Source organism: Vigna unguiculata, chromosome 9 (genome assembly GCF_004118075.2).
Source record: "Vigna unguiculata cultivar IT97K-499-35 chromosome 9, ASM411807v1, whole genome shotgun sequence".
NCBI classification, from domain to species: Eukaryota; Viridiplantae; Streptophyta; class Magnoliopsida; order Fabales; family Fabaceae; genus Vigna; species Vigna unguiculata.
This window is the reverse complement of record NC_040287.1, coordinates 12,385,373-12,408,546: the sequence shown is the minus strand read 5'-3', so window position 1 is coordinate 12,408,546 and position 23,174 is coordinate 12,385,373. Positions and strand designations below refer to the sequence as shown.

The window sequence follows — 23,174 nt, the reverse complement described above, 5'->3', positions numbered from 1 at the left end:
ACCCCCCCAACCTTTCCACCCACCTACTAATTAACGAACTCAAAAGATTCCAAGATATTTTCACAGACTCTTTCAACTCAACCATCCATCCAAATGGTGTTCCTCGAATAAATGACTTTTGTTCCTCTGTTAACTTATTCAAACTACCAATCAATTTTGTCTGGCATGAATGCCTAAAACAAATCTGGAACAATAAAAAAAATACAGTTATGTCATTTTTATCATAACAAATTTCAAAATAAATTGAATTCCAAAATATATCATACCTTGTGGTCAACACTGAAATCACTTCCCCCACTAACTGCACTCATATTTATCACCTGAATACATAACCCAGGTAAGCACAATGTCAGCACTTAGACTTACTTCAACATAATTCTTCTCACTTTGAACAACTATCACTCGTGCACAAAACACTTATCACATAATCACTTAATGCAGCAAAGGTCATCACTTGTGTGCACACAAGTCATCACCAACAAATCAGACATGTTTAACCCACTTGGGTATGAAACCACATGAAAGAAATAACTACAAATCAACACATATTACTCATACTTAATCACCCCATAATCAACTATTGACTGGTGTTACATGAAAGATCAAAAAATTGAGTCATACCACATGCTTTCAAACAATTCAACACAGGTCATCACTTGTGAGCAAACAGGTCATCACCAATAAATCATACAAGTGTAATCAACTTGGCTATGAAACCACATCAAAGAGATAATTACAAATCAACTTAGATTATCCAAAGTGAATCACCCCATAAACAATTATTGACTGCTATAATATGGAAGTTCAAAAAATTGAGTGATACCACTTGATTGCAAAAAATGCAGCACAGGTCATCACTTGTGTGCACACAAGTCATCACCAACAAATCAGACATGTTTAATCCGCTTGTGGATGGAACCACATGAAGGAAATAATTACAAATCAATACAGATTATCCAAAGTGAATCACCCAAAAAACACGTATTTACTGTTATAGTATGAGAGTTCAAAAAATTAAGTCATACCACATTATTGCAAAAAATGAAGCACAAGTCATCACTTATGTGCACACAGGTCATCACCAAAAAAATAAGACAGTTTTAATCAACCTATTCAGAAAACTAGTATTCATGCACCTATCAAAGCACCAAAATCAAAGAAACGAAAAAATAACCCAAACTTACCAACCACCGGCTGAATCGAACAATGGAAAACACTAAAAACCCTAACTTCGCAAGGTTTGTCTTTTCCCTTTTTCTTCTTCGATTACAGTGTTGTGGTAATTCACCTGTACAAGATAGATGTTAATTTTGCCTTTAAAGAATGACTTAGTCGACTATGCCACAAAAAACAAAACAAAATCTCAGTTCCTTAACCAAAAAACCCACAATGGCGATTTCAAAAAAAAAAACCATAAAACTGTTGGCGTATTACAGAAACAACAAAAAAAAAAACCAGACCTACCAACCACGACGCTGAATCGAACAATGGAAAACACCAAAAACCCTAACTCCGCGAGGTTCGTCTTCTCCCTTATTCTTCTTTGATTTCACTACAACACACGTCTTCTCCCTTTTTCTCCTTTCTTCCTTTCTCCTTTTTTCCTTTTCCCTTTCTTTCTTTCTTTCCCCTTTCTTCGTTTTTGTTGGCTTTGTGCAAAGAAAACCTATTTCTCACCCTTTCAATTTTCACGCCCACACCGACTGTTCCTAACGTCTTTCTACAAAAGAAGTTTTAATAAAAAATAAATAAAAGCCACGTCTGCATCTAAAATGGTTTTATAAACTTAATTTTAATTTAAAAAATAAAAGCCACTTATGCATGCCACCTCATGGAGTCAAAAAAGGGATCAAAATATGAGTCAGTTTATCATTTTCCTTTTTGAAATTCTTCTACTATGTGAGGGAAAGAAGATAGCAAAAACGAACAAGTAAAATGAAAGAATAACAACATAAAACGTGTGAAAAAAAAACTATTTTTAAGAAGAGCTTTGATATCAAATGAAAACCAAAGAAGATAGCAAATGAAAGAATAAAAAGATAAACCGTGTGTAAAAGAGTTATTTTTAAGAAGAGTTTTGATATCAAATCAAAGTAAAAGTGTGATTTATGAAGAAAATAAAAAACAAAAGAGAGAAGAGAAAAGAGAGGAGAAGAGCATATACATGAAAAAAACTAAAACTAAAACTATATTATTATGATTGATTTACAAGGAGAAGAATATATACAAAACAAAAGTTACTAAAGATTGATGCTAATGACTGATTATCGTATCAGTTTTATTTTATTTTCCTAGATCATATATATAAGTAAATAATATAAGTTAACAGGTTATCATTAAAAACATAAAATCGAACATTTATAATTGATAACGTGTTTGAAAGTTGAGTAGATTGATTAACAAAATTACTACAAGCAATTATTCAATAAATAACAAGCACTTTTTTTTAAGCAATCAGTGTATATACTTTTGAAAAAAATAAACGTATAATTTGAAAAGTCATAAATTAAGTGGAAAAAATATTAGACAGTGAGACATTACCGGTGTTCTTCTGCGTCCTGCATGGGAATTCATTAACATTTTGACAATTCTGGGTTTCAACTAATGAGAAAGTTGCGTGGTTGTGAATCAATTTCCAAGCTAATTATGTTGCAAATCTACCAACAAGGTTTTAATATTGCTTTGAGATTAAGCCTCAGTTTGTCAAATCAAAGACATATATAGGAACTGAATTATAAAATGAATTTATCATTTTACTAATTAAAATTATTAATTTATTTTTTATTATACGATTCTAACATCAAAGCAGATGATTTCTAAATTATCATATATGGGTCGGAAAGTCCTTTCAAAGCCTGTTAAATAATTTTTATGAATTTTATCATTTCACTAATTCGAACTAAATAACGAGTTAATGAATCTCGTTCTTTTTACCATTAAACTTCTTGACTGAATTCAGTGGCAATAATTTGAACCTTCAGAACACCGACTCCGACTCTCATTTATTTATTTTTCACATACGTAGTCATTAAAATATTATTAATGAAGATACTACTTTTAATTTGTGTGTGTTTTAAATCTCACATTCAAGTTTTGTAAAATAAAATTAAAAAAGAAAAAAGTCAAGAAATATTTTTTTTCTTGAAGTTAATATATAGTTCTACCCAATTGATTAACCTGAGTTAATCAAGGTTTAAAGTGGCTTTTAAATATTTAAAAACTTTAAACATTTTTGTACTTTTTTTACATGAAAAATTGGATTACTTTAATATTTTCCACTTACACACAAGACATAATCAATTAATCAATCTATATGATTAACGTCCCTACTATATATAATATGCATTGTAATACGCTAACAAGGAGATCATTCCACAAGATAATGGTTTAATTTATATTTCAATTTTTTTTTCATTTTTTTGGTTATATAAAATTCAACCTTTACTTGTTGAAATTTACATGGCCAAATCAGAACTAGAAGTCATGATTATCACCTCATTAGCTTCGAGGGGACAAGGGTGAGATCAAATGTTTATTTTTATTTTTTTAAAGAAGTAAAATGTGTTGAGTGAAAAATGTGAACTCTAGATCCTACTAGACAGTGCTATTTACACATTATTATCCACTAATAAAAGTCTTGATATTAATTAATAATAAAAGTCAAGATTGTTATTAATTGTGAAATTCAATTTACATGAATAATATGTTTGATTGTTATAGGTCCACTTGAATTAGGTTTTGAATGATGGTGAATGATCTAGTTCCGGATATGCATGTAGTATATGATCATGGCATTGCCATATGATGAAGACACAGAGAGACACAAAGTTTGAAACTTTAACGAAAAACACAAAGACTTTTTCTTTGGGGACTTGGCATGATGATGATGATGCATATGAAGAAGAAGAATGGAGAGAAGATGGCACATGTGAAAGAAGAAGAGTGTTGTGAGAGATTGATGAGATGGTGTTGGTGAGTTGGGAAACACAATGGGACCCTAATTCACCACTCCCTTGTTGAAGGGTCAACCTCAATGCCTCAACTCTCCAACACCATTCATCATTTCTCACAACACACACAAATTTTGACAAAAGAGATGTGAATGCACGCACCAAAAGCATGTTTACTTGTCTGCAACTCCTTTCTGTCTCTCTCTCTCTCTCTCATCTCTGCTCTGCAAATTTCATTAACCCTTTTCTCATCTCTCTGCAAATTCTAATTATCAAAACTTACATTGCATGCTAGCTATACATATGCTATCATTTCGTTTTCTATATGCACACGTGTCTGCATATATATATATATATATCAGTGTGCATGCATGCATCATCACCAAAACAAAAGGGCACAGTTTTCACATTCAACACATAACTGTGGCTTAATGGCAGCTAAAGAAACTTAAGGATTTTAGTACAATTTTGAAGTAGTTTTGAAACAAAGACAATAAAAGTTATCACTAGAATTTTATATATTTCATAAGATTTTTATTGCAAATATGTTAAAATAATATTATGAGAAAAAATTTGTAGAAAAATGATTTTTACAAAATATTTTAAAAAAAAAAAACAAAAGAAGTTGGTAATAATTTCTTACAAATTATTTTTCATAACAAAATTTATAAATATTTTTTTCAAAATATTTCAAAACAAAATTGACAAAAAATATACTTTTTTTTAGTAATGACTCTACATCAAACAAATTTACAATGGATACAAACTTCATTTTATAAGTTATTTTTTAAACTTGAGTTAGGTTTTAAAGTCTATTTGTTAGAATCATTCAAAATTTATCATAACGAGATTTATTGTTTATTAAATTTGTTATATCATTATTTTTAGATCATTCATTCATCTCTAGTTTCACGTTTAATATGTATATATTTAGACGTGAAAGATATGTATTAAAGATTGAATAGTAAATAAAAATGAGATCAATGAATATGTAAAACAGATAAAAGAAATTGTAAAATTGAATCAATTTTAAACTACTGCTTAATGTTTTTCAATTAAAAAAACATGAATTGTATGTAATTAGTTAAAATTATAATAACCTGAAAGAAGTTATAATTAAAGAGAAAGGAGAATTTGTGTATAACAGTAGCATACATTATTAAAACTTGAAATGAGTGTTCCTTGGTGAAATTTTGAAATAAGTATTGTAGCCCACTATTTTGGAAAAGATGTGTGAGTGGATGTGACAGTGAAATTGCATTTTAAGTTTGTTGAATCTGACACTACTTTTTGTTAAAGAATGAAAACGTCAAAACCCCTTTCAACAAGAAGTTAGGCAAAGCAGATCACGTATCTTAATTAGGGAGGAGTAGTATAGCAGTCTCTTTATTATCCTTGCCCATTCACTCATGTTAAAAAACATCTTTTAAGCTATTTCTTCACACAGCTGCTGACTCTAATCTCTGTCACTGAGGTAACAACCCATTTTCTGGTACTGATATGATGCCTCAACCACATTTATTAGTGGGTTTAAAACCTTATAACTTCCACCCCTTTTGGAAAATTTTTAGTTTTTCTTTTCAAACTTTGTTTCAATCTTTCTTGTGTTTTTTTTTTTCTTTTCGGAGTGAGTATATTTTTGGACCACAAAGCTGAAACAAACATGTCTTTTACAGCAATTATCTTAACAGTAGCAGCAACAATTATGAAGAACATTTATCTAGGTTTTTCTCACTGTGATGAGGTATTGTTTGGGTGGGTCTTTCTCACTAAGTTTAATTCCTTTCAGGTCTTGAACAAATCAAGGGGTCCATCTAAGGTTTAAAGAGTGGTAGAATAAGTGATCCACTTTTTGTGGAATTGCGTTTGAGACTTGTTACTTTGTCCCCAAATCTAAGACAATTTCAACTTTTGCACTCAAAAGCTTTATTTCTCCATACACTTCTTGTTCAACTAATGAGAGAGATTTTGCTCTCTCCAAAAAAAGAAGACCTTATAGCTTCAAATGCATGGAAAGATGACAAAGGGATAAGGCCATAAACTCAACTTCACTTCTATGGAAAGATGACAAAGGTGATAAGATGATATTTTAAAAAGGAATCGATTACCACACAAAAAAAAAAAAAAAAAGTGACAAGACCACTTAGTCTTACTTAGTGCTAATCTTCACATAATCATTTGTTGTTACCTTAATTAAGTATTATGAAACACTTTATGCTTAGTACATAAGCATAATTATGCTCTCTGGGAGATTTTACCAGAATATATCATCAATCAGTGACCGCAGACTTTTGAAAAATGCAAGCCACTAAATGAGGACAAAACATTAATTATTATTATTACAAAGAAAAAAAGAACTGAAAACAAAGGTGAATTAATAAAATGGATATGTTAAACCATTTTATTAGTAGGTTCTAATCACGTAGTTTGTGGACCATTGTGTCTGAACCAATGATTTCGCTAAATATTGTCGCAATAGGTTCCAATTCTTCTGAGAGACAACTTATTAGGTAGATCAGCTAGGTTGGTCCAAGGAATAATCGAGAGGAGAAGTATAAAATCATAAACAAATCATTTATTTATTGTTAATTTTTTTCAAAGATCATACGTACATATATCTTTTAAGCAAAATTACAGACATAAGTTTATAATCTAAAATGATCTCCAAATCATGGAAAACAACTCCTTAATATTCAGTTGACGTGTTTAGTATAGTTACTTAACATATACTTGAATTTGAAATATGTTTTATAAAGTTAATTTATGATAAAAGAATAGCAAAATAAAATCTTCTATTTTTTCACCTGACACATTTTCTGATTTAAATCAATAATGATTACTCCTTGGCATACCGTATCTGTTACAAAATATATATATATAGCTATGTATAAAAGTAGCTGCATGTGTTGGCAGTGTGAGATTGAAGTGTTATTTGTTTCTGCAACACTCTAAAACAAAGACATGAAGGGAACTCTAAGATACTTAGCAGGAATGGCAGGCCCTAGTGGTTTTGGCTCAAACTCAACCGCTGAACAAGTCACTGAAGATTCTTCTTGCTTCCTTCCCTCATCTCTAACAGCTCTCATCACTGGTAAGTCTCAAAAACAGCTTCCAGAGACTACCATGGTGGTAAAAATAACCATGAAAATTAACCTCAATTATCATCTTCAACTTCCTCTGATATTTATATATATATATATATATATATATATATACACCCTTTTGTATTTTCTTTCCTTACCTTGTGTTTGTTGGACTTTGTTGATTTGAAAGAGTCTGTTTCTCTAAAAGCTGAGGGATTCATAAGTATAAATGCATGGCTATATATGGTACTTGGGTTTGGTTATTCTTAAATAATCATGTGTGTGTTGCTTATACTTTTCCATTTTACTTGCATTTCTTCTGTACTTAATTCTCAGTTTTTCATTTTCCTTTTGATTTGTCAGAGAAAAATTTGAGAATTTAGTATGTCAAATTTGATAGTAACTATATCTGGTGCTTTCTTTTGTGATTGATTTTGCTGCATTGGAAAGGTGATGAGAGATTAAGTTTGAAGCCTGCAAATTCTCTCACATGACATGAGTGTGTGCCAATTTAGATATGCATGGTCTGGTTCTTTTTAGCTGCAGAAAGATGAGGTTGTGTGATTTTTGTCTCTTTTGTGCACCCTTCTCTCATCAAATCCAGACATATATTCATCACTTGTCTACACTACGTACACCACAAACTCATCATCATGATCATATATATCTCCTTTTTCCCACTCAAATGAATAAAAAAATACCCTCCCACCCTCGTCTAACAATGACAAAATCTAAGTACTTTATAATCAATATTATATTTTTGCTAACTAAAGCACGTGTTTTATAGTTTAACTAACGAAGTTGTTACTGATTTTGAACTTCTCATTGAAGGGGCAAGTTCTGGTATTGGAGCTGAAACAGCTAGAGTGTTAGCAAAGAGAGGAGTGAGAGTTGTGATTGGTGCAAGGGACTTGAAGAAGGCCATGGAAGTGAAAAAGAACATTCAGAAGGAGAGTCCAAAGGCTGAGGTGGTTCTGTTGGAGATTGATCTTAGCTCTTTTGGTTCTGTACAGAGATTTTGTTCCGAGTTCTTAGCTTTAGAACTTCCCCTTAATATTCTCATGTAAGTTTTGTCTACCATCATGTTGTTCCACCTTTTCATTTCATAGTAATCATGGTTATCATTGTGAAACAACAAGGAGAAGTCATTCACATTTTAGCTGGTTTAAACAATTTTACAGAAACAATGCCGGGATATTTTCTCAAAACTTGGAGTTCTCTGAGGATAAAATTGAGACCACATTTGCTACAAATTACTTAGGTACTTTTCTGATTCTTGACCTTTTCTTAGGGCTTACATCAATATTGATATCACTGTTAAATCCTTGGTGAAAAAATAAATCATTCCAAAACAACTATAAATTGTTGTCACTCTTTATTTTTAGCATATCATGTTACTATGTAATTAGTATCCACAATCTTAAACCTGTAGAGGTTGCTTTTATTTTAGTTTTTAACAACAAAAAAGAGGCAATTTAAACTTGGTTAAACTTAAAGAAAGTGGTTGTCACTGTGATCTGCACCAGAGACAATTCTTTTCATTTTTTTTTTCTATAATATTCCTTTTTACTTCCAGCTAAAAAAGTTTACATCATCACATTTCTAAAGGTAGTAGCTTGGTTGGGTTAAGGTCCCCCACCAAAAACATATAATACACAATCGTCCATATTTTAGGCTCTTTCAGGGTCCACGACCATAACATGGACAAAGCTATAAGCACTTTCAGGGTTCATTTTGGTCCACAAACACTGAGCACTGAGCAAACGTTTTTTCTTTATGGGCTCAAAGTCCAAAGCCCGTGTGACCCGTTTCTAAAGTGCTGAGCTTTTGTTTTTCGGATTCAAATTTACCGTTTCATTTTTTAATGGCAAAAATTATCATCGACATTTATTGAAGTTTCATATTTTTTGTCCAGGTCATTTTTTGTTAACAGAAATTTTATTAGAGAAAATGATAGAGACAGCAGAGAAGACAGGTATTGAAGGAAGAATAATAAACGTTTCTTCTGTCATACATAGCTGGGTGAAGAAAGATGGTTTTGGTTTCAACGACATACTGAGTGGAAAAAAGTACAACTACCTTGTTCTCTGCAAAATTACAACAGTTCTGATTGCCTTACATTTTAGATACTTATTGCATTTCTCTCTTGTAACTATTGTAGATATAATGGCACACGCGCTTATGCTGAGTCAAAATTGGCAAATATTTTGCATGCCAAAGAAATAGCCAAGCAACTCAAGGTTGGAATGACAAATAACTCCAAACTTTATAGTACTTGTTCTCTCTTTGAATGGTGATTATCATGCTTTTTGTTTGGCCCACTACATTATTCATGAGAATTGGAATATAATTACAGGCAAGGAATGCAAGAGTAACTATCAATGCAGTACATCCAGGCATTGTGAAGACAGGAATTATTAGAGCTCACAAGGGCTTATTAACGGGTAGGTAAAAGTTTCATTAATTATTAAGAGACACTTTATCAAACGTTGAAACTACTAAGAATTGGTAACATTTCCACGCAGATTCCCTGTTTTTTATCGCATCAAAGTTACTCAAAACAACATCACAGGTGTGTAAATGAAGGACAAGCATACATAGTCAAAGCTACTTTATTGTGGAAGTCAGATAGTGTGCTTTGTAGAATTGTAGTTAAACTAGCAATGCAATATTTTGGCATTACGAGGGATGATAATTATGTCAATACGTGTGTGCAGGGTGCAGCAACTACGTGTTATGTTGCTCTGAGCTCAAAAACAGAAGGGATAAGTGGAAAATACTTTGCAGATTGTAACGAGAGTAAATGCTCGAGCCTAGCAAATGACGAGATGGAAGCACAAAAGCTATGGAACAACACCCATGCCTTGCTTCACAAACGACTACGTCAAGCAACAATTTAAAGCAATTCTCTTTTTGAAGACATCATGTATATTAGGTTATTCATTTACCTTAACCAGCAGGCACAGCTCAAGATTTGATCTTTAAAGGCACCCTAAAACATCATAATCATGAGGCACTACTGTTAGTAGCCTTTCCTGTGTAGCTCCATTTTTATTATTTGTACAAATAAGGGAGCAATAAAACATAAATTTCTCTGCAAATTTAGAACATACAAGGGAAGATAAAATACCTAAAAGGATCATACAGATCAATTTCCCAGATCCCATACAATATTTCCAGTGCCAAACAAGATATCATCAAAAGAATGGCTGATGTTATATTAAACTATAGCAGTATATCAACAACGGAAAAACAAATTAAGATACTCACATAAACATCACATGGACCATACATGAAAAATGTACGGATCCTCTGGTCTATTATATACAGGTTCGGACATCCAGAACCTGGGTATGCCTTGACTTACATGTCAATCTGTTAGTAGAAAAAGATTTAAACTCCAGAACCAAGGTATGTCTTACTCTAAATGTCAATTTGATAGCAATCAGGATCATTGATAACATCCCTACATGAATCAGCATGTCTTATCAAGTGAGGTAATGAGCATCCCCTCACTGCATCATTTCCTGGCCTGTAATATATTAAACGTTAGCATAACTGATCTTACATACACATTCCATGTATATGCAATAATCACAAACAATTTTACTTGATTTCACCATCCAGAAACTCTGCCACACAAAGTTTTATATGATTAAATTATTCCAGGAAAAATATTAATCATGGTGATCGTCCTGCATCTGTAGAACTGTCCACAGTAAATGAGAATTGCATGGACCAAATCTCAAACAAACTGGTAAACGGGTCAACTTGTCCAGTCATGCAATATAACATTACCAATATCTAAATTACTTACGGTGTTTTCCTTCTGATGTATGTTCTATTTTTTTGGTAATCAGAATGCTTTAAATCAAGATTCCATAAAGCATAAATTAAAAAAAAAAATGAATGATATTAAGGAGACAATGAACATAAAGTTTACCAAGTCTAGTAGAGAAGAAAAACTTCAACACCTTATGATTTTGATTAAGTACTAAACGTAGCAAAGTGTAAAATATGATCATGCTTTGTCTAATAATAGACGATGAATCAAACTAACAACAGATAATGTAAGAAGCAAGTGATTTGTCTGACAGATGATAAGACACCAAGTCTTGGTTTAGGTCTGCTGAAGCGAGAAAGCTCTCAAACAATAAAAACGCATAGAAGTAGTTAACCTTGTATCACACACAAATATATGACTGTAGGGAATGTCTACTACCTTCGTCTCACAGAGATATGTTGGTCAAATGATAAGACACTTCAAAAGATCTCTTGAAGCAAGAGTTAAAACTGTTTTTCTTCACCAAATCCCTAAACCAAGTTTTCTCAACTCTAAAAAGACTGTGACCTCGGTACAACGTTGGAACGTAAGTTGATTTAAGGAAATGCATACTGCCCAAGAAAGAGATAAGCACACCCTACTACTGGGATTTTGAAAAAATGAATAAAGAGCATTTATTGTTGCACGAGAGCATTAAACGTATCCATCACTATCAAACCCATCAAACGAAAGGGAAAGATGCTAAAAAGAGCTGAAGCTGCTCAACGGCAAAAAACTGTCCCACAACGACTACTTTCTTCTAAAGATTATATAGAGATATTCAAGTTAGAGAGACTGCACACGGTGCAAAAACATTGTTAATATTTGAGCCATTAAAAATCTTAGAAAGAACACTACTAGTGTTCTAATCAAGCAAGCAAGAAAGAAGAGTGTCTCAATCTCTCATATAGTCGGCAATCGATGATGAAGGATCATCTCGGATTTGGAAGTGGAAATGCGTATTGGACAGAACGAAATGAGGGAAATGGAGGACGTCAATTTGGGAATTGCAAAACGGGAGGAAATCATGTCACTTGGAGGAGATTCCAAGATAGGTGAAAAAGAACCACCACTTTGAATCGAAAATTCAAAAATAAGGATCGGTAGTTCGAAGGAAAACCTTGAGACTTGAGAGAAAAACTCAAATTTTCATATTTTCAAAGTGGTGGATCTTTCTCATTTATCTTGGAATCTCCTCCAAGTGGCGTGATTTCCTTCCGTTCCGCATCTCCATCGATTCGACGTCACCCACCTTCCCCTTCGTTGATTTTCATTCAAAGGTTTTTACCCCCTTTCGTCCAAAACACATTTTCCACTCCCAAATTCGAGACGATCCTCTATCAATCGATCATCTTCATCTAACAAGTGTAATCAGAGATTACAAACCACACTATCTCTATATCTTAGCCAAAAGTGGCTATTTGGCAAAATATACTTGGTAAAGCTATAAGTGGCTTGTTGAAAGAATATAAGAATATTTGGTTGTAATAAGTGGTTTTTAGAAAAAATTATTGAACGGGATTAGCTAGGTTTGGTTAGGAGTTGAAAGAATACTCATGTCGAATCAGTAGTGGTCATGGAAGAATCCTTGGTTGAGTCAAGAGTGACTTAGGAAATAATACTTGATTAAGCAAGAAGTGGCTTGTAGCAATGCTCAAAGAGTTAGCCAAAAGTGGCTACAAGCCCAAAAGAATAATCGTATTGTACTTTGAAATGCTTAGTGAAACTCAATATGTTGATTTAGAACTACATGTAGTCTATGTAATCAAACGGACCGGTATAAAATATTGTGCTTATCTTTTTCTCTCTTAATCTCTTTACATTGCATGTTATTTTGTTTATACTAACATAGAAGGAGGGAGATTGCACAAAATGAAAATCTCTTTAAAATAGCAAATCAGAAAAGTTAACTAAAGTTGTGTCTGATATTTTTCATCATCAAGAAAACATCATAGACCGATCTTCTAGTAAATTGTAAAATCATCGTCTGAATATTGTTTGTTAGACAATACTTGGGAAAAGACGTTGAAAATTCTTAAAACACAATTCAACACTCTTTTTTATATTTTTCCCTGCTTTCACAAAGTCTTTTCCAAGAAGTGATCTGCCTCCAAATCATATTCCTGTAATGCTTATTGAATCAAAGATATGGAACAAATACTTAAAGGAACATACATATAGGTGTCACTACAGATCAAGGACCTAGAGTAGGAAAGCATAGCTAAAGGGGTTAAAATTTTCCTTGTCCAATACAACACAAACCAAGTCATTAGAATCACGTTAGTGCTTTTAGCAACAAAATACATGTTCAAACATATGAAGAGAAAATTCTTCTCTTGTTTGAAGTGACACAATATCAAACATCTTTCCAATACTAGTTTGTTCTCATCGTCAAGCCAACAAGTATCAAACATGAGGTCTCATATTTGGACACTTGAGCTGACACCTCCTTACAGCTTGTGCATTTGACACAACACCTACTAAATATGGATAGTCATGCACTAACATCTTTTTTTTACATTCAGAGAAGTTCAAATGAAAATACAATTGTTAAAATGTGGATTTTAAGCCTAATTCAAATTTTATAAAATCAGCTTATAAGGTGAGATTTGCACCCACATAGTCAATGTAAATTGACTTTATCTTTGGTTGATGTAGGACTTTCAACGGTCTTTAAATAAATCACATTAAAACATTTTTTACAATTTTTCAGAGATTAACAAACAAACAAAATTTTAATACCAGCCATATTGTACTGAGTTATCCAGTTTCTTGAGGTTTGCAAATACCCTCAGTTTTTTTTTTCATATATCTGTCAAACCAGAACAGAAAACAAGAGGCAATCACGTTCATCAGAATGCCTCTTTGCACAATGTTACAAGTCATAGGAAAAAAATCATTCTTCGCATAATCTCGTGAGATCAAAGCACAACACCTAATTAAAACTATAATGTTTCCATTAATGATGTAACTATTCATGTTCTAGACTTCAAACATCAAATCAACTTTCCAAGAAGGAGATGAAGTTAGATATTACAGGTGTCTATATTGTTTGTCACTCCTTGAACCCCAATTCAAGCCCACTTTAATGGAAACAAAAGCCCAAGTCAAGCAATAAGCCTAACCAAACATCTTTCTCTAAGCTTACATAGCCAACTTAAGTCATATAAAGAAGATTAAAAAAATGCTACCAAGTGATGGAGGAACTTCACTATAATAATTCATGTTTAAAGCATAATAGACAACACAGTAACTAAAAAAAATATCTCATAAGGAGCACTCAGATATTGTGATATTACACCTTGTGCTGAAACATGAAATCCAATTCAACAAATAAAAGGCCAATTTGATCCTTACCTTCAAACGAGGAGATTGACAAACAGATGATGCAGATCCAGGGGATAGAATTGCTGATTTTACCATTCTTTGATGGACTTGTTTCTGGAGATGCGTATTACCTTTGGTGGGTTCACCTTGATGTTCATATCCTTCTGTAATGGTTAATGTCGACAAAACTGGAGCAGATGCAGAGATAAAGGTGGACTCTTGGTGTTCATTTGTTGTCATAGATAGACTGCCTGATTCGTTGTAATTTAGAATTGACATTAGTCATAAGCCCCACTTTAAATGTTTCAAAAGTAGAGGATAAAAAGAACCAGATAAGTGATACAAGCTCAGTCAAGGTTCAGGTTTTAATATATATATATATATATATATATATATATATATATATATATATATATATATATATATATATATATATATATATATATATATATATATATATATATATATATATATATATATATATATATATATATATATATATTAAATAGAATGCATGAAAAATAACCAATGATGAGGAAATATGGAAGTTACTCAAAAAATTACTAAAAGGGCTCAAATAATTCCATGGTACATATATTAAGCATTCAATACACTAATTGTCCCAAATAATGGAAAAAACTCATTACATCATTTTATTTGGAATTTTATGTTAAACTTATAATGAATTGTATAAAACAAAATGTTAAATCAATTCGATATAAATTCAAGAAATGTGGTCATGATACTAACTTAGAAGTAAATATTTTTTCTAGTAAGTTTTTTGTTTTTGTAAAAAAAAAAAAAAAAGCAGTTTACAAATTTCAAAAGCTGAAGATAAAGTAATTAGCTTTTTTAAAATTATCATACTATGGCACTACCATAGGTGTCATTAGACTTAGTAGTGATAGCCACAACTTAGAGCCATGAATAAGAGCCAGGGACTACTCTGCAACATCGCCAATTTCAACCTGGATGAACCTGTTGAATTGGAAATAGTTTACAAGTTTGACCAAAACCAGGTCATTTAGCACTGATTTCCAGCAGTCACAGCTTCAAATAATAATCTGACTGAACAAAGGGCCAGAGCTACCCGTTCCCCCCATCCCATGAATGGAATCAATTGGAAGGGTTTAAATTGTACCTTGTGTCACTGCTTCTTGAAATTTTCTCCTCATTGTTCTGACAAATTTAAATAGCCCATTTGTTTTGTTTAATTCGTGAATCAACTTGTCAATATCTTTGAGAGATGGTTCACAATTTAGCACTGAAATATGAAAGACTAAATTCAGATTTCATGAAGCAAAATAGTCTACTTTGAAAGATTACAAACCAAACCATATGTGATGCTCACATGTATACATGTCATCTTCATGACGGATGGTAAAACAGAACTCTTCATTTGGGTTGTTTTCATTAATATTCTTGAAAGTGAATTTAACCCCTAAACAAGAGATCTTGTGAGGATATCAAATTTGTAAAGGACAACCCTGGGACAAAAAGAATTAACTTCAATTACCATGTCCTCCTTCAACATGAAAACCAAGGATCCTATTGTACCAAGATATGGCCTCCTGGGCTTCATCTTTAAGTTCATTGCTTTCATTTGATTGCTGTTCAGATGCTGTCAAAACTTTTTATGGAACAAAAAAGTAGAGTGGAAAGGAGCGAGGTGGTTAGGATAGTTCATATATAGTAATATTTCTCAAAGGAAAAAATTCAAATTTAGTAAGCACAAACAGATAAAAAATATGCCCTCACAAAAACAAGTGCAAAAAACAATATACATATTAAATGTTCATGCCACATCAATCACTCCTCCTGGAACCGCTTTCATTAATTGATAAAGAAAGGAACTCAACATGACTAATTTTATGTTTTGGTACAATAAGTAGTTATGCAAATTATCCAAATGTTCCTGACCACTAGGTCGACCCTAATAGGTATAGAAATCCAATGAATTATGATAATGCTGGAACTGCACCAATTGTTGTAGCCTGGAGTAAATGCAATACTTACAGATTCTAGTTATCCGAACTAAGTTGTAGTATTTCAATCTTCAGAAAAAACACGACTACAGACAACTCCGTACCCTATATATTGTGTGCATATAAAAGTATCTATACAAGTAAGAAGGCAAGCATAACAATGACTTGCTCTTTTTTTTTTAGAACAAACGTGGTAGAGTGGGGAGAAATGGATGGCTAGTTCAGGAGTTGTTAACGTTTGGCTAGTTCAGTTAGAGATTAATCAGACTAGTTTTGCAATTAATGAACGTTACAGAAATGGATATCTAGCAATATATATATATATATATATATATATATATATATATATATATATATATATATATGTGTGTGTGTGTGTGTGTGTGTGTGTGTGTGTGTGTATGTATATAGGTTCTGTTTTTGGATGAGTTTCTCCATAAAATCCTTCTAAGAGAGTAAAATATGAGAAAAAAAAAATTAAATTGATTTCTCCACAAGTTAAAAATAACTTAATCATGAAATTATTTATAGAAACTCTCTCCCATAGGCTTTTTTTTTTAATTTATGCATAAATTAATTTCAACTTGTCAATAAGTAAATTTCATTTTCTAATTTTCTCTCAAAGAAGAACTTATGGAGAAGATCAACCAAGAATACCTATAGATAATAACTGCAATTATAGCGAAACACGTGATTACTACCAAGCCGGTGTTGCGATACAACAGTGGCACATTCTTCGCACTTGGTTCTCCGCCTCTGAATCCTTGTCTTCATAACTTCAACTCGTTCCTTCACAGAAGCAATAGCATCCTTTAGAGCCATTCTCTTCGCCTCTCTCCGAGTCTTAACTGCACGAAAAGTAAAACCCAAAAAAAAAAGCTGAAAAAAAAACGAATTAACAGAAAAAGAGAGAGAGAAATATAAAAGCCTACCTGCCAGCGCCTTTACCAATTCCTTCTCAGACTCCCTCAGTTTAGCTTTAACCTCTGTCAGTTGAGCTGCAAAAGAAAGAAAAGGGGAGAGAAAGGTTAAGAACTGGCCACAGAGTGTAAACCCTAAATTAGTTGTTATTAAATGAACTACAAAAGTAGAAAATGTGACATTGAGATCGCGCGGTTTTGATTGCGGTGGCAGTGATTGATTGAAGAGAGTTTCTGTAAGAAGCGACGAAAGCGTCGATGTTCTTCAGTTGGAGCGGGATATCGGTGTCGCAAATTGACGCCATCTTTGTTCGCACTTCGCGTTTTGCTTACTTTGCCTTGGAAAGTGCTGCAGAGAGAGAAGGGAACGTTTGTGTTTAGCTTTGAAGGAGTGAATGATTGTTTTGCTATTAATTTGATTTTGTTTGGAGCGGGAGAAAACTGATTTCATATTTTCACAACTATCTAAGGGCATGTTTGTTTTAAATTAAAGTTATAAAAAGTGATTTTACGAATTTCAACCTCAGATTGTGTTTTCCAAATGAAAGTTATAATATGTATGACATAATAAATGTATAAATCTATCTACATGTAATATTTCGGCTTACATATTTAGTATTCCAAATTTAAAAATTCTTACCTTTTTCACGTACAAACTTTACTTCCCGTTCACAAATTTATTATTCAAGAATCATCATATTCTATATGTTTTTTTATTCTATTGCATCCATCTCTAGAAAATCAATCTTCGCTTTCTTTTCTTTGTTTTGGTAATTGGTTCAGTGTTTTTCATTTCCATTTCTCTCTTCTATTTATCTTTTGTCATTTACTCAAATTTTTACCATTACACAAGTTTAATGTAGTTTCTTGAAGTACAACATCATCGATGTTTTGTTCGGTCAATTTTTTCATTATGTGGTTTGCCTTAATGAAGTTGATTTTTTATAAGGGTTGTTTTGGATTATATACACAGATGGCATGCATGTTTTACACTCGATATTTGTGTTAATGGAAAAATTAAGCTAAAAACGTTATCTTTTTCTAATATCTCATCTCTTTTATCGTAAAACCCTTATAAAATATGAAAATGTTTTAAAAAAAAAAAACCAAACAGCCTGTCAGCTTTAAAAACGTAGAACCTTTCTCTCTCAAACAACTTCTTCTCCAAAAACCTTCATCTCCTTCCCCTTTGTGAACACATCCAAATCCTTTTCTTCTCTTGAACAAAGGACGTTAACTCAATTGTCGCAAAGACCTTTTCAAGTATAACCAAACAAAATCTCCTTTTGGGTAAGTTGAAATCTCAACCTCCTTCAATATCTAAAGTCTTGTATTTCACCATTTGCTAATCAATAGATCTTTTGGCTCGATCCAATCGTCTTTCCAATGTCTCTAAGTTGAGGTAGATGGTTCGTGAGTTCGAGTACAGTTTGAGACTTTTTCGAGTGGTTGAGTTGTCTTCTAAGGTGAAGGAAGCTAAAAATTAAGTCAAATTCGAGTTAGTTATGGTTTTAAATCATTTGATGGTGAATTTTTCATGTTGTGGCTGTGAATTTGAGTTGTTTGATATTTTGTTATGAATGATTTTGCTTAATTTGAAGATGAACTTAAATTATATGTTGTTTTAGGGTTGTTCGTAAGTTTACTTTCATTTTATTTGCTTCGTTTTGTAGTAATGTTGGTTTGATAGTTTTGGTGCTGCAATATGTTGTTGAGTTAGTGTTGATGTAATGTAGAAATTGTGAGTCATGGGATATATTTGTATTGATATGTGGTGTTGGGGATTTGATGGATTGTTGTTTGATAATAAAATTGAATGAGAAGACTTTAAATTGAGAAATTGGTTGCATTGGTGCCTTATAGGAACTATTTTGAATCCATATGAACTAAGGAAGAAGTGAAAAGGTATCAATTAGACTCAATAAATTAAGTTAAAATCTCACTAGTCAGCTATGGTTGTTGAGATGACGTTGAGCGGCAGCAGGTGGCATTGAGCGCCAAGTTCATTTTCCAAGTTAGGGAGTATTTTCGTTGTAGGTTGCTGAGCTCCAAAAATTTACGTTGAGCGCCACTTTGATAGGGAGTCACTGACTTTATGGCGTTGAGTGCCAATTCTTGTCGTTAGGAGTTAAGCCCCTTGGAAGCAAAACGATGAACGCCCTCCTTGCCCCCAAGCGCTAGCTCTGTTGTGTGTCCTGATACATTGTTTATGATTTTTATTTAATTGGTTTTAGTGATTCAAATCTTTGATATTATTATTGTTCTGGAATTGTTGGTGGATTTATGGATAAATATGAATGTGTATAGTGATGTATGAACTATATAATTATTCATGTACCTTGTGATTAAAGGTGTGTTTTGAACTTGTAAAGTATGTTATTTGTGTCGAGAATCATGAATGATTGAGGATAAAAGAATAGTGTAATTTTATGTTAAAGGTGATGAGTTGAACTATATGAGAAATGTGATCGAATTGTTTGGGTGGTTGTGTTATTGTCAACACCCAATTTCGTACGGGTAAAAAATAATTTTGTTTTCAAAAAATAATTAGGAAGAGGAGGAAATAAAAAAAAAAGCAGTGAACATTGATTTGAGTATGGATATATTCCTACTTTATTTTCATCTCATTTTAAATTTAGTTTAACCTTGTTTTATTTTATTTAATCTTGGTTTCTTTATCTTGTTTATGTTATTTTATTTATTTTTTTTTTATTTTTAATTTTTGTTTTTATTTTAATTTTTAATTTTAATTTTAATCTTTTTTTTTGTTTACTTTTTTATTTTTTGTTTTATTCCTTTTTCAAAAACTATGTATATAAAAATATGAAATGAAAAAAATAATAGAAGAACAAAAGGTTAACGTAAGGTCTCTAATATTAGAATCTAATGTCTCTAATAGGTAGGGGTGGTAGCTAGCTGGCCATGGTCATGATGGCTGAAGAAGGAAGAAGCAAGAAGCAACATCTGCTTTCAGCCTTATCCCACGTCTCGAGGCAAAAAAGGAACAGAGCATAGGCACAACAAATATCATCAAGGTCCCTTCATTCAAAGAGGCCTTCACCTTCTTCACTCATGGGGGCTTTTTCTCATTTTGTTCTCTGCAAGACGAAAAACAACACCTTCATCCTCTTGATTCCAACTAAAACACCATAACCCATTGTTGCCCCTTGATTCACTCAACAGATTCACCTCCTCCTAATCCCTCCATTATCACTTTCATCTTGAACCTGCACAAAACCAACATAACATATTCATATTGTCATCCTTCATCCTCCATTCCTTTTACCATCATCATCACTATCATCTGCCATTTCTAACCGCTGCCACAATCACACGCGTTCAACACATAACAGTAAAGCATAGGAGAACAAAAAAATTGTCAGCAGCAATCCTGCCAGTGAGTCAGAATTCGAACAGGCTGGGTGATAGGGGCGCGACATAGTTGAGGACACAACAGTAAAGCACAGCGGTGCGGGTTCAGACCTTGTGTGGCTCACGAAAGAAAGAAGTGGGACGTTTGGGGTGCCATGGGGGCCGGCGACGCTTCCGGTAGCGTTTGGCGCCGTCGCCGGTGGATTTGGCAGGCCAGGAAGCTGGCGATGTCGTCACCTTGGGGCTGGAGATGGTGGCTCGTGTATGTAGTGGCGGAACTTGGACAAAAAATATAGGGGTGCCAGATTAGATTTGTTATATATAATTTGTTTTTACTTGGAAAAAAGATGCTCTTCATCGTTTCTCTTCATTTCCTCTGCTTAAAACAAGCACACATAATAGTAGAATTCAAAAAAAATATTACTATCATTCACTATTATATTGTGATACCAAACCATGAATACCATTTTAGATAAGAATTTTTTTTCATCTTTATCACATACCTTCCTCTTTAAAAAAAAGAATCATTTTTTTTATTTTTTTATCATAATCTTTCTAATATAAATTTATCACCCCTCGTCTATCTAGAAAAAATAAAATTTATATTGACAAATCACAATTATCATAGTGCAAAACATAACAAAACTCATACCACTTTAATTAAATAAGCAACATGATATAAATTCAAAACTTAAAAAAATTACCATAGGCAGCGAAAAACACAAAATCCCTCAAATTTGGGAAAAATTATAATTAGGGTTCATACCAATCTCATAAAAGAATCCCAAAAATCATAATTAGGATTTATATTAATTTGAGATAAACTTAATTTGGGAGAAACATCCTAAAAAGAATAATAAATTTAATATACATAAATCATAATAAGATACTAACCTTGATATATGAGAGATCATGCAAGAATGTATACTTCAATCTCAATCTATGTGTCTCTCAACCTCTATTTTTCAATCTATCTCTTTGTATTTATTTCTTTTCATACACTTTCATGATAATTTATATGGTGGAAAGATCTTATAGCCAGAAATAAAAACCCTAATATTTTTTATAAAACAATGTCTCCATTAAATTTTTTTATTTTATCTCTTATTATAATTTTTCGTAATATAAACTTAATATAAATAATATATAAATATAATTTTAAAAAATATATAAATATATATAAAAAATTCAAAAAAAAAGAATTGGGGGAGCCGTGGCTCCCCTATGTCACAATGTAGTTTCGTCCCTGCGTGTATGGAAGTGAAGTTGCGATTGAAGAAGCATGCATACATAGAAGAAAGAATGAGAAACGACAATGGGAACACTGCGGCTTCGATGGTGGTCGACGACTTCGACGGTGGCTGGCGTCATCAACATTGGCCTTGGCCGGCCATGAGTGAGTGAGGTTTGGTGTGCTCACGTAGAAGAGGAAGAAACCCTCTGTAGGGTTTTCATATTATGAGAGTTGTTTTGGGGTTGTGTTTAAATCTGGTCCCATTAACTTCCTGCACTACCACTTTTAATATTCTCACCCTTCTGTGTATTGGGTCTGCCTCCTTCGTGCACCCCATCTTTAATCTCTACACACCCCTTTTTTTATCTCTTCACACCCCGCCTTTAAACTCTGCACACCCCCATTTTTTTATCCCTGTGCACCCCCTTTTTCTTAATCTTTGCACCCCTATTTTCACTTCATACACCTCTATAATTACTAACCTCGCACCCTTGCCATACTTGTGTCACGTTTTACTCTGTGCACCCCCATTTCTTTTATCTCGCACCCCTGTTTTAATTTTGTGCTGCGAGTACCCCTGATATTTACTAACCTCACACCCCTGCCACACTTGTTTCATGTTTACCTGATGCACCCTCACATTTACTTCACGCACCTCGCCTGCTTACTGCATGCACCTCCCATATCTGATAACTCGCACCCCCTATGTCTTTGTTTCTCATTTTTGGGCATGTGTTTATGCATTACTCGTTGCACCTCCCACATTACTCATGCACCCTACTATTTTTTTTTTACTTTTATCTTTTTTTTTATTAATTTTTTTTCTCTTCCTAAAAAAAAGAAAATGAAAATATTTTAAATTATGAAAAATTACAAAAAATAGAAAAAATCTAAAAAATGAAAAATGTTCTTTTTTGCTTTATTATGTCTGTCCGGTCGTCCTCACCACGTGACACTCATTTTCAAAAATACCAAAAATAGTTTCCTTTCTCTTTTAGTGTATGTATAACTGTTCATGTCGTATGACACATATTTTTAAATAATTCAAAAAAACATACAAAGTTTTCAAAATATAAAAATATCAATATTTCCAAACAAAAAAGGTCATTTTTTAAGAACTACATGATCCTTGATTCTCCATTGTGAGATACGTAGGAGCAAGGCTAGTCTTTATCAAGTTCACCTCCAAAAAATTTAAATCTTTTTTTTTCAAATGGTTTTCCAAATCTTTTTTCTTGAAGAACTACGTAACCCTGATTTCTTACTCTAAATGAGAATATGTAGGACTAAGGTCAATCCTTGTCGGGCCCAAAAATAAAATAAAAAAAATCTTTTTAGTATTATTTGTCTCATTATTTTTGGGGAAAATTAATATTTTGAAAACCACATCAACTTTGCATTTTTAATTAAAGGTACCGACTTCGAGTGGGCGTTGTAGGGTGCTAACACCTTCCCTACGCGTAACCGACTCCCGGATCCA

General features: G+C 32.7%; 2 protein-coding genes across 3 annotated transcripts; one reads left to right on the top strand and one right to left on the bottom strand.

The window, feature by feature from the left end:
- The first annotated feature begins 6,864 nt into the window (after positions 1-6,864).
- On the top strand, positions 6,865-10,098 carry LOC114163251 (short-chain dehydrogenase TIC 32, chloroplastic-like). The gene is made up of 8 exons (XM_028047437.1): positions 6,865-7,041; positions 7,865-8,096; positions 8,215-8,294; positions 8,949-9,102; positions 9,195-9,273; positions 9,390-9,477; positions 9,559-9,605; positions 9,751-10,098. Exons 1-8 carry the CDS (start codon positions 6,912-6,914, stop codon positions 9,931-9,933), a joined length of 993 nt encoding a protein of 330 aa, XP_027903238.1. The 5' UTR covers positions 6,865-6,911; the 3' UTR covers positions 9,934-10,098.
- Positions 10,099-10,160: 62 nt separating this feature from the next.
- Positions 10,161-17,536, bottom strand: LOC114163252 (kinetochore protein SPC25 homolog). Of its 2 annotated transcripts, none has more exons than XM_028047440.1 (8): positions 17,270-17,530; positions 17,101-17,166; positions 16,870-17,016; positions 15,700-15,813; positions 15,535-15,624; positions 15,325-15,447; positions 14,214-14,434; positions 10,161-10,565 (listed from the first exon to the last, which is right to left on the bottom strand). In XM_028047440.1, exons 1-8 carry the CDS (start codon positions 17,391-17,393, stop codon positions 10,554-10,556), a joined length of 897 nt encoding a protein of 298 aa, XP_027903241.1. In that variant the 5' UTR covers positions 17,394-17,530; the 3' UTR covers positions 10,161-10,553. The 2 variants fall into 2 exon arrangements, with proteins under 2 accessions (XP_027903241.1, XP_027903242.1); XM_028047441.1 differs by lacking the exon at positions 10,161-10,565 and adding an exon at positions 15,062-15,161 and having other exon boundaries at positions 14,348-14,434; positions 17,270-17,536.
- Between the last annotated feature and the right edge of the window lie 5,638 nt (positions 17,537-23,174).

Excerpts from the sequence above, each read along its gene's own strand:
- LOC114163251 (XM_028047437.1), top strand. The coding sequence starts at position 6,912 with ATGAAGGGAACTCTAAGATACTTAGCAGGAATGGCAGGCCCTAGTGGT. Across the intron at positions 8,097-8,214 it reads CTTCCCCTTAATATTCTCAT|AAACAATGCCGGGATATTTT; the intron begins GTAAGTTTTGTC and ends ACAATTTTACAG. Across the intron at positions 9,103-9,194 it reads GACATACTGAGTGGAAAAAA|ATATAATGGCACACGCGCTT; the intron begins GTACAACTACCT and ends TAACTATTGTAG.
- LOC114163252 (XM_028047440.1), bottom strand. The coding sequence starts at position 17,393 with ATGGCGTCAATTTGCGACACCGATATCCCGCTCCAACTGAAGAACATC. Across the intron at positions 17,017-17,100 it reads ATTGGTAAAGGCGCTGGCAG|TTAAGACTCGGAGAGAGGCG; the intron begins GTAGGCTTTTAT and ends CTTTTCGTGCAG. Across the intron at positions 15,448-15,534 it reads TGAAGATGACATGTATACAT|TGCTAAATTGTGAACCATCT; the intron begins GTGAGCATCACA and ends TTCATATTTCAG.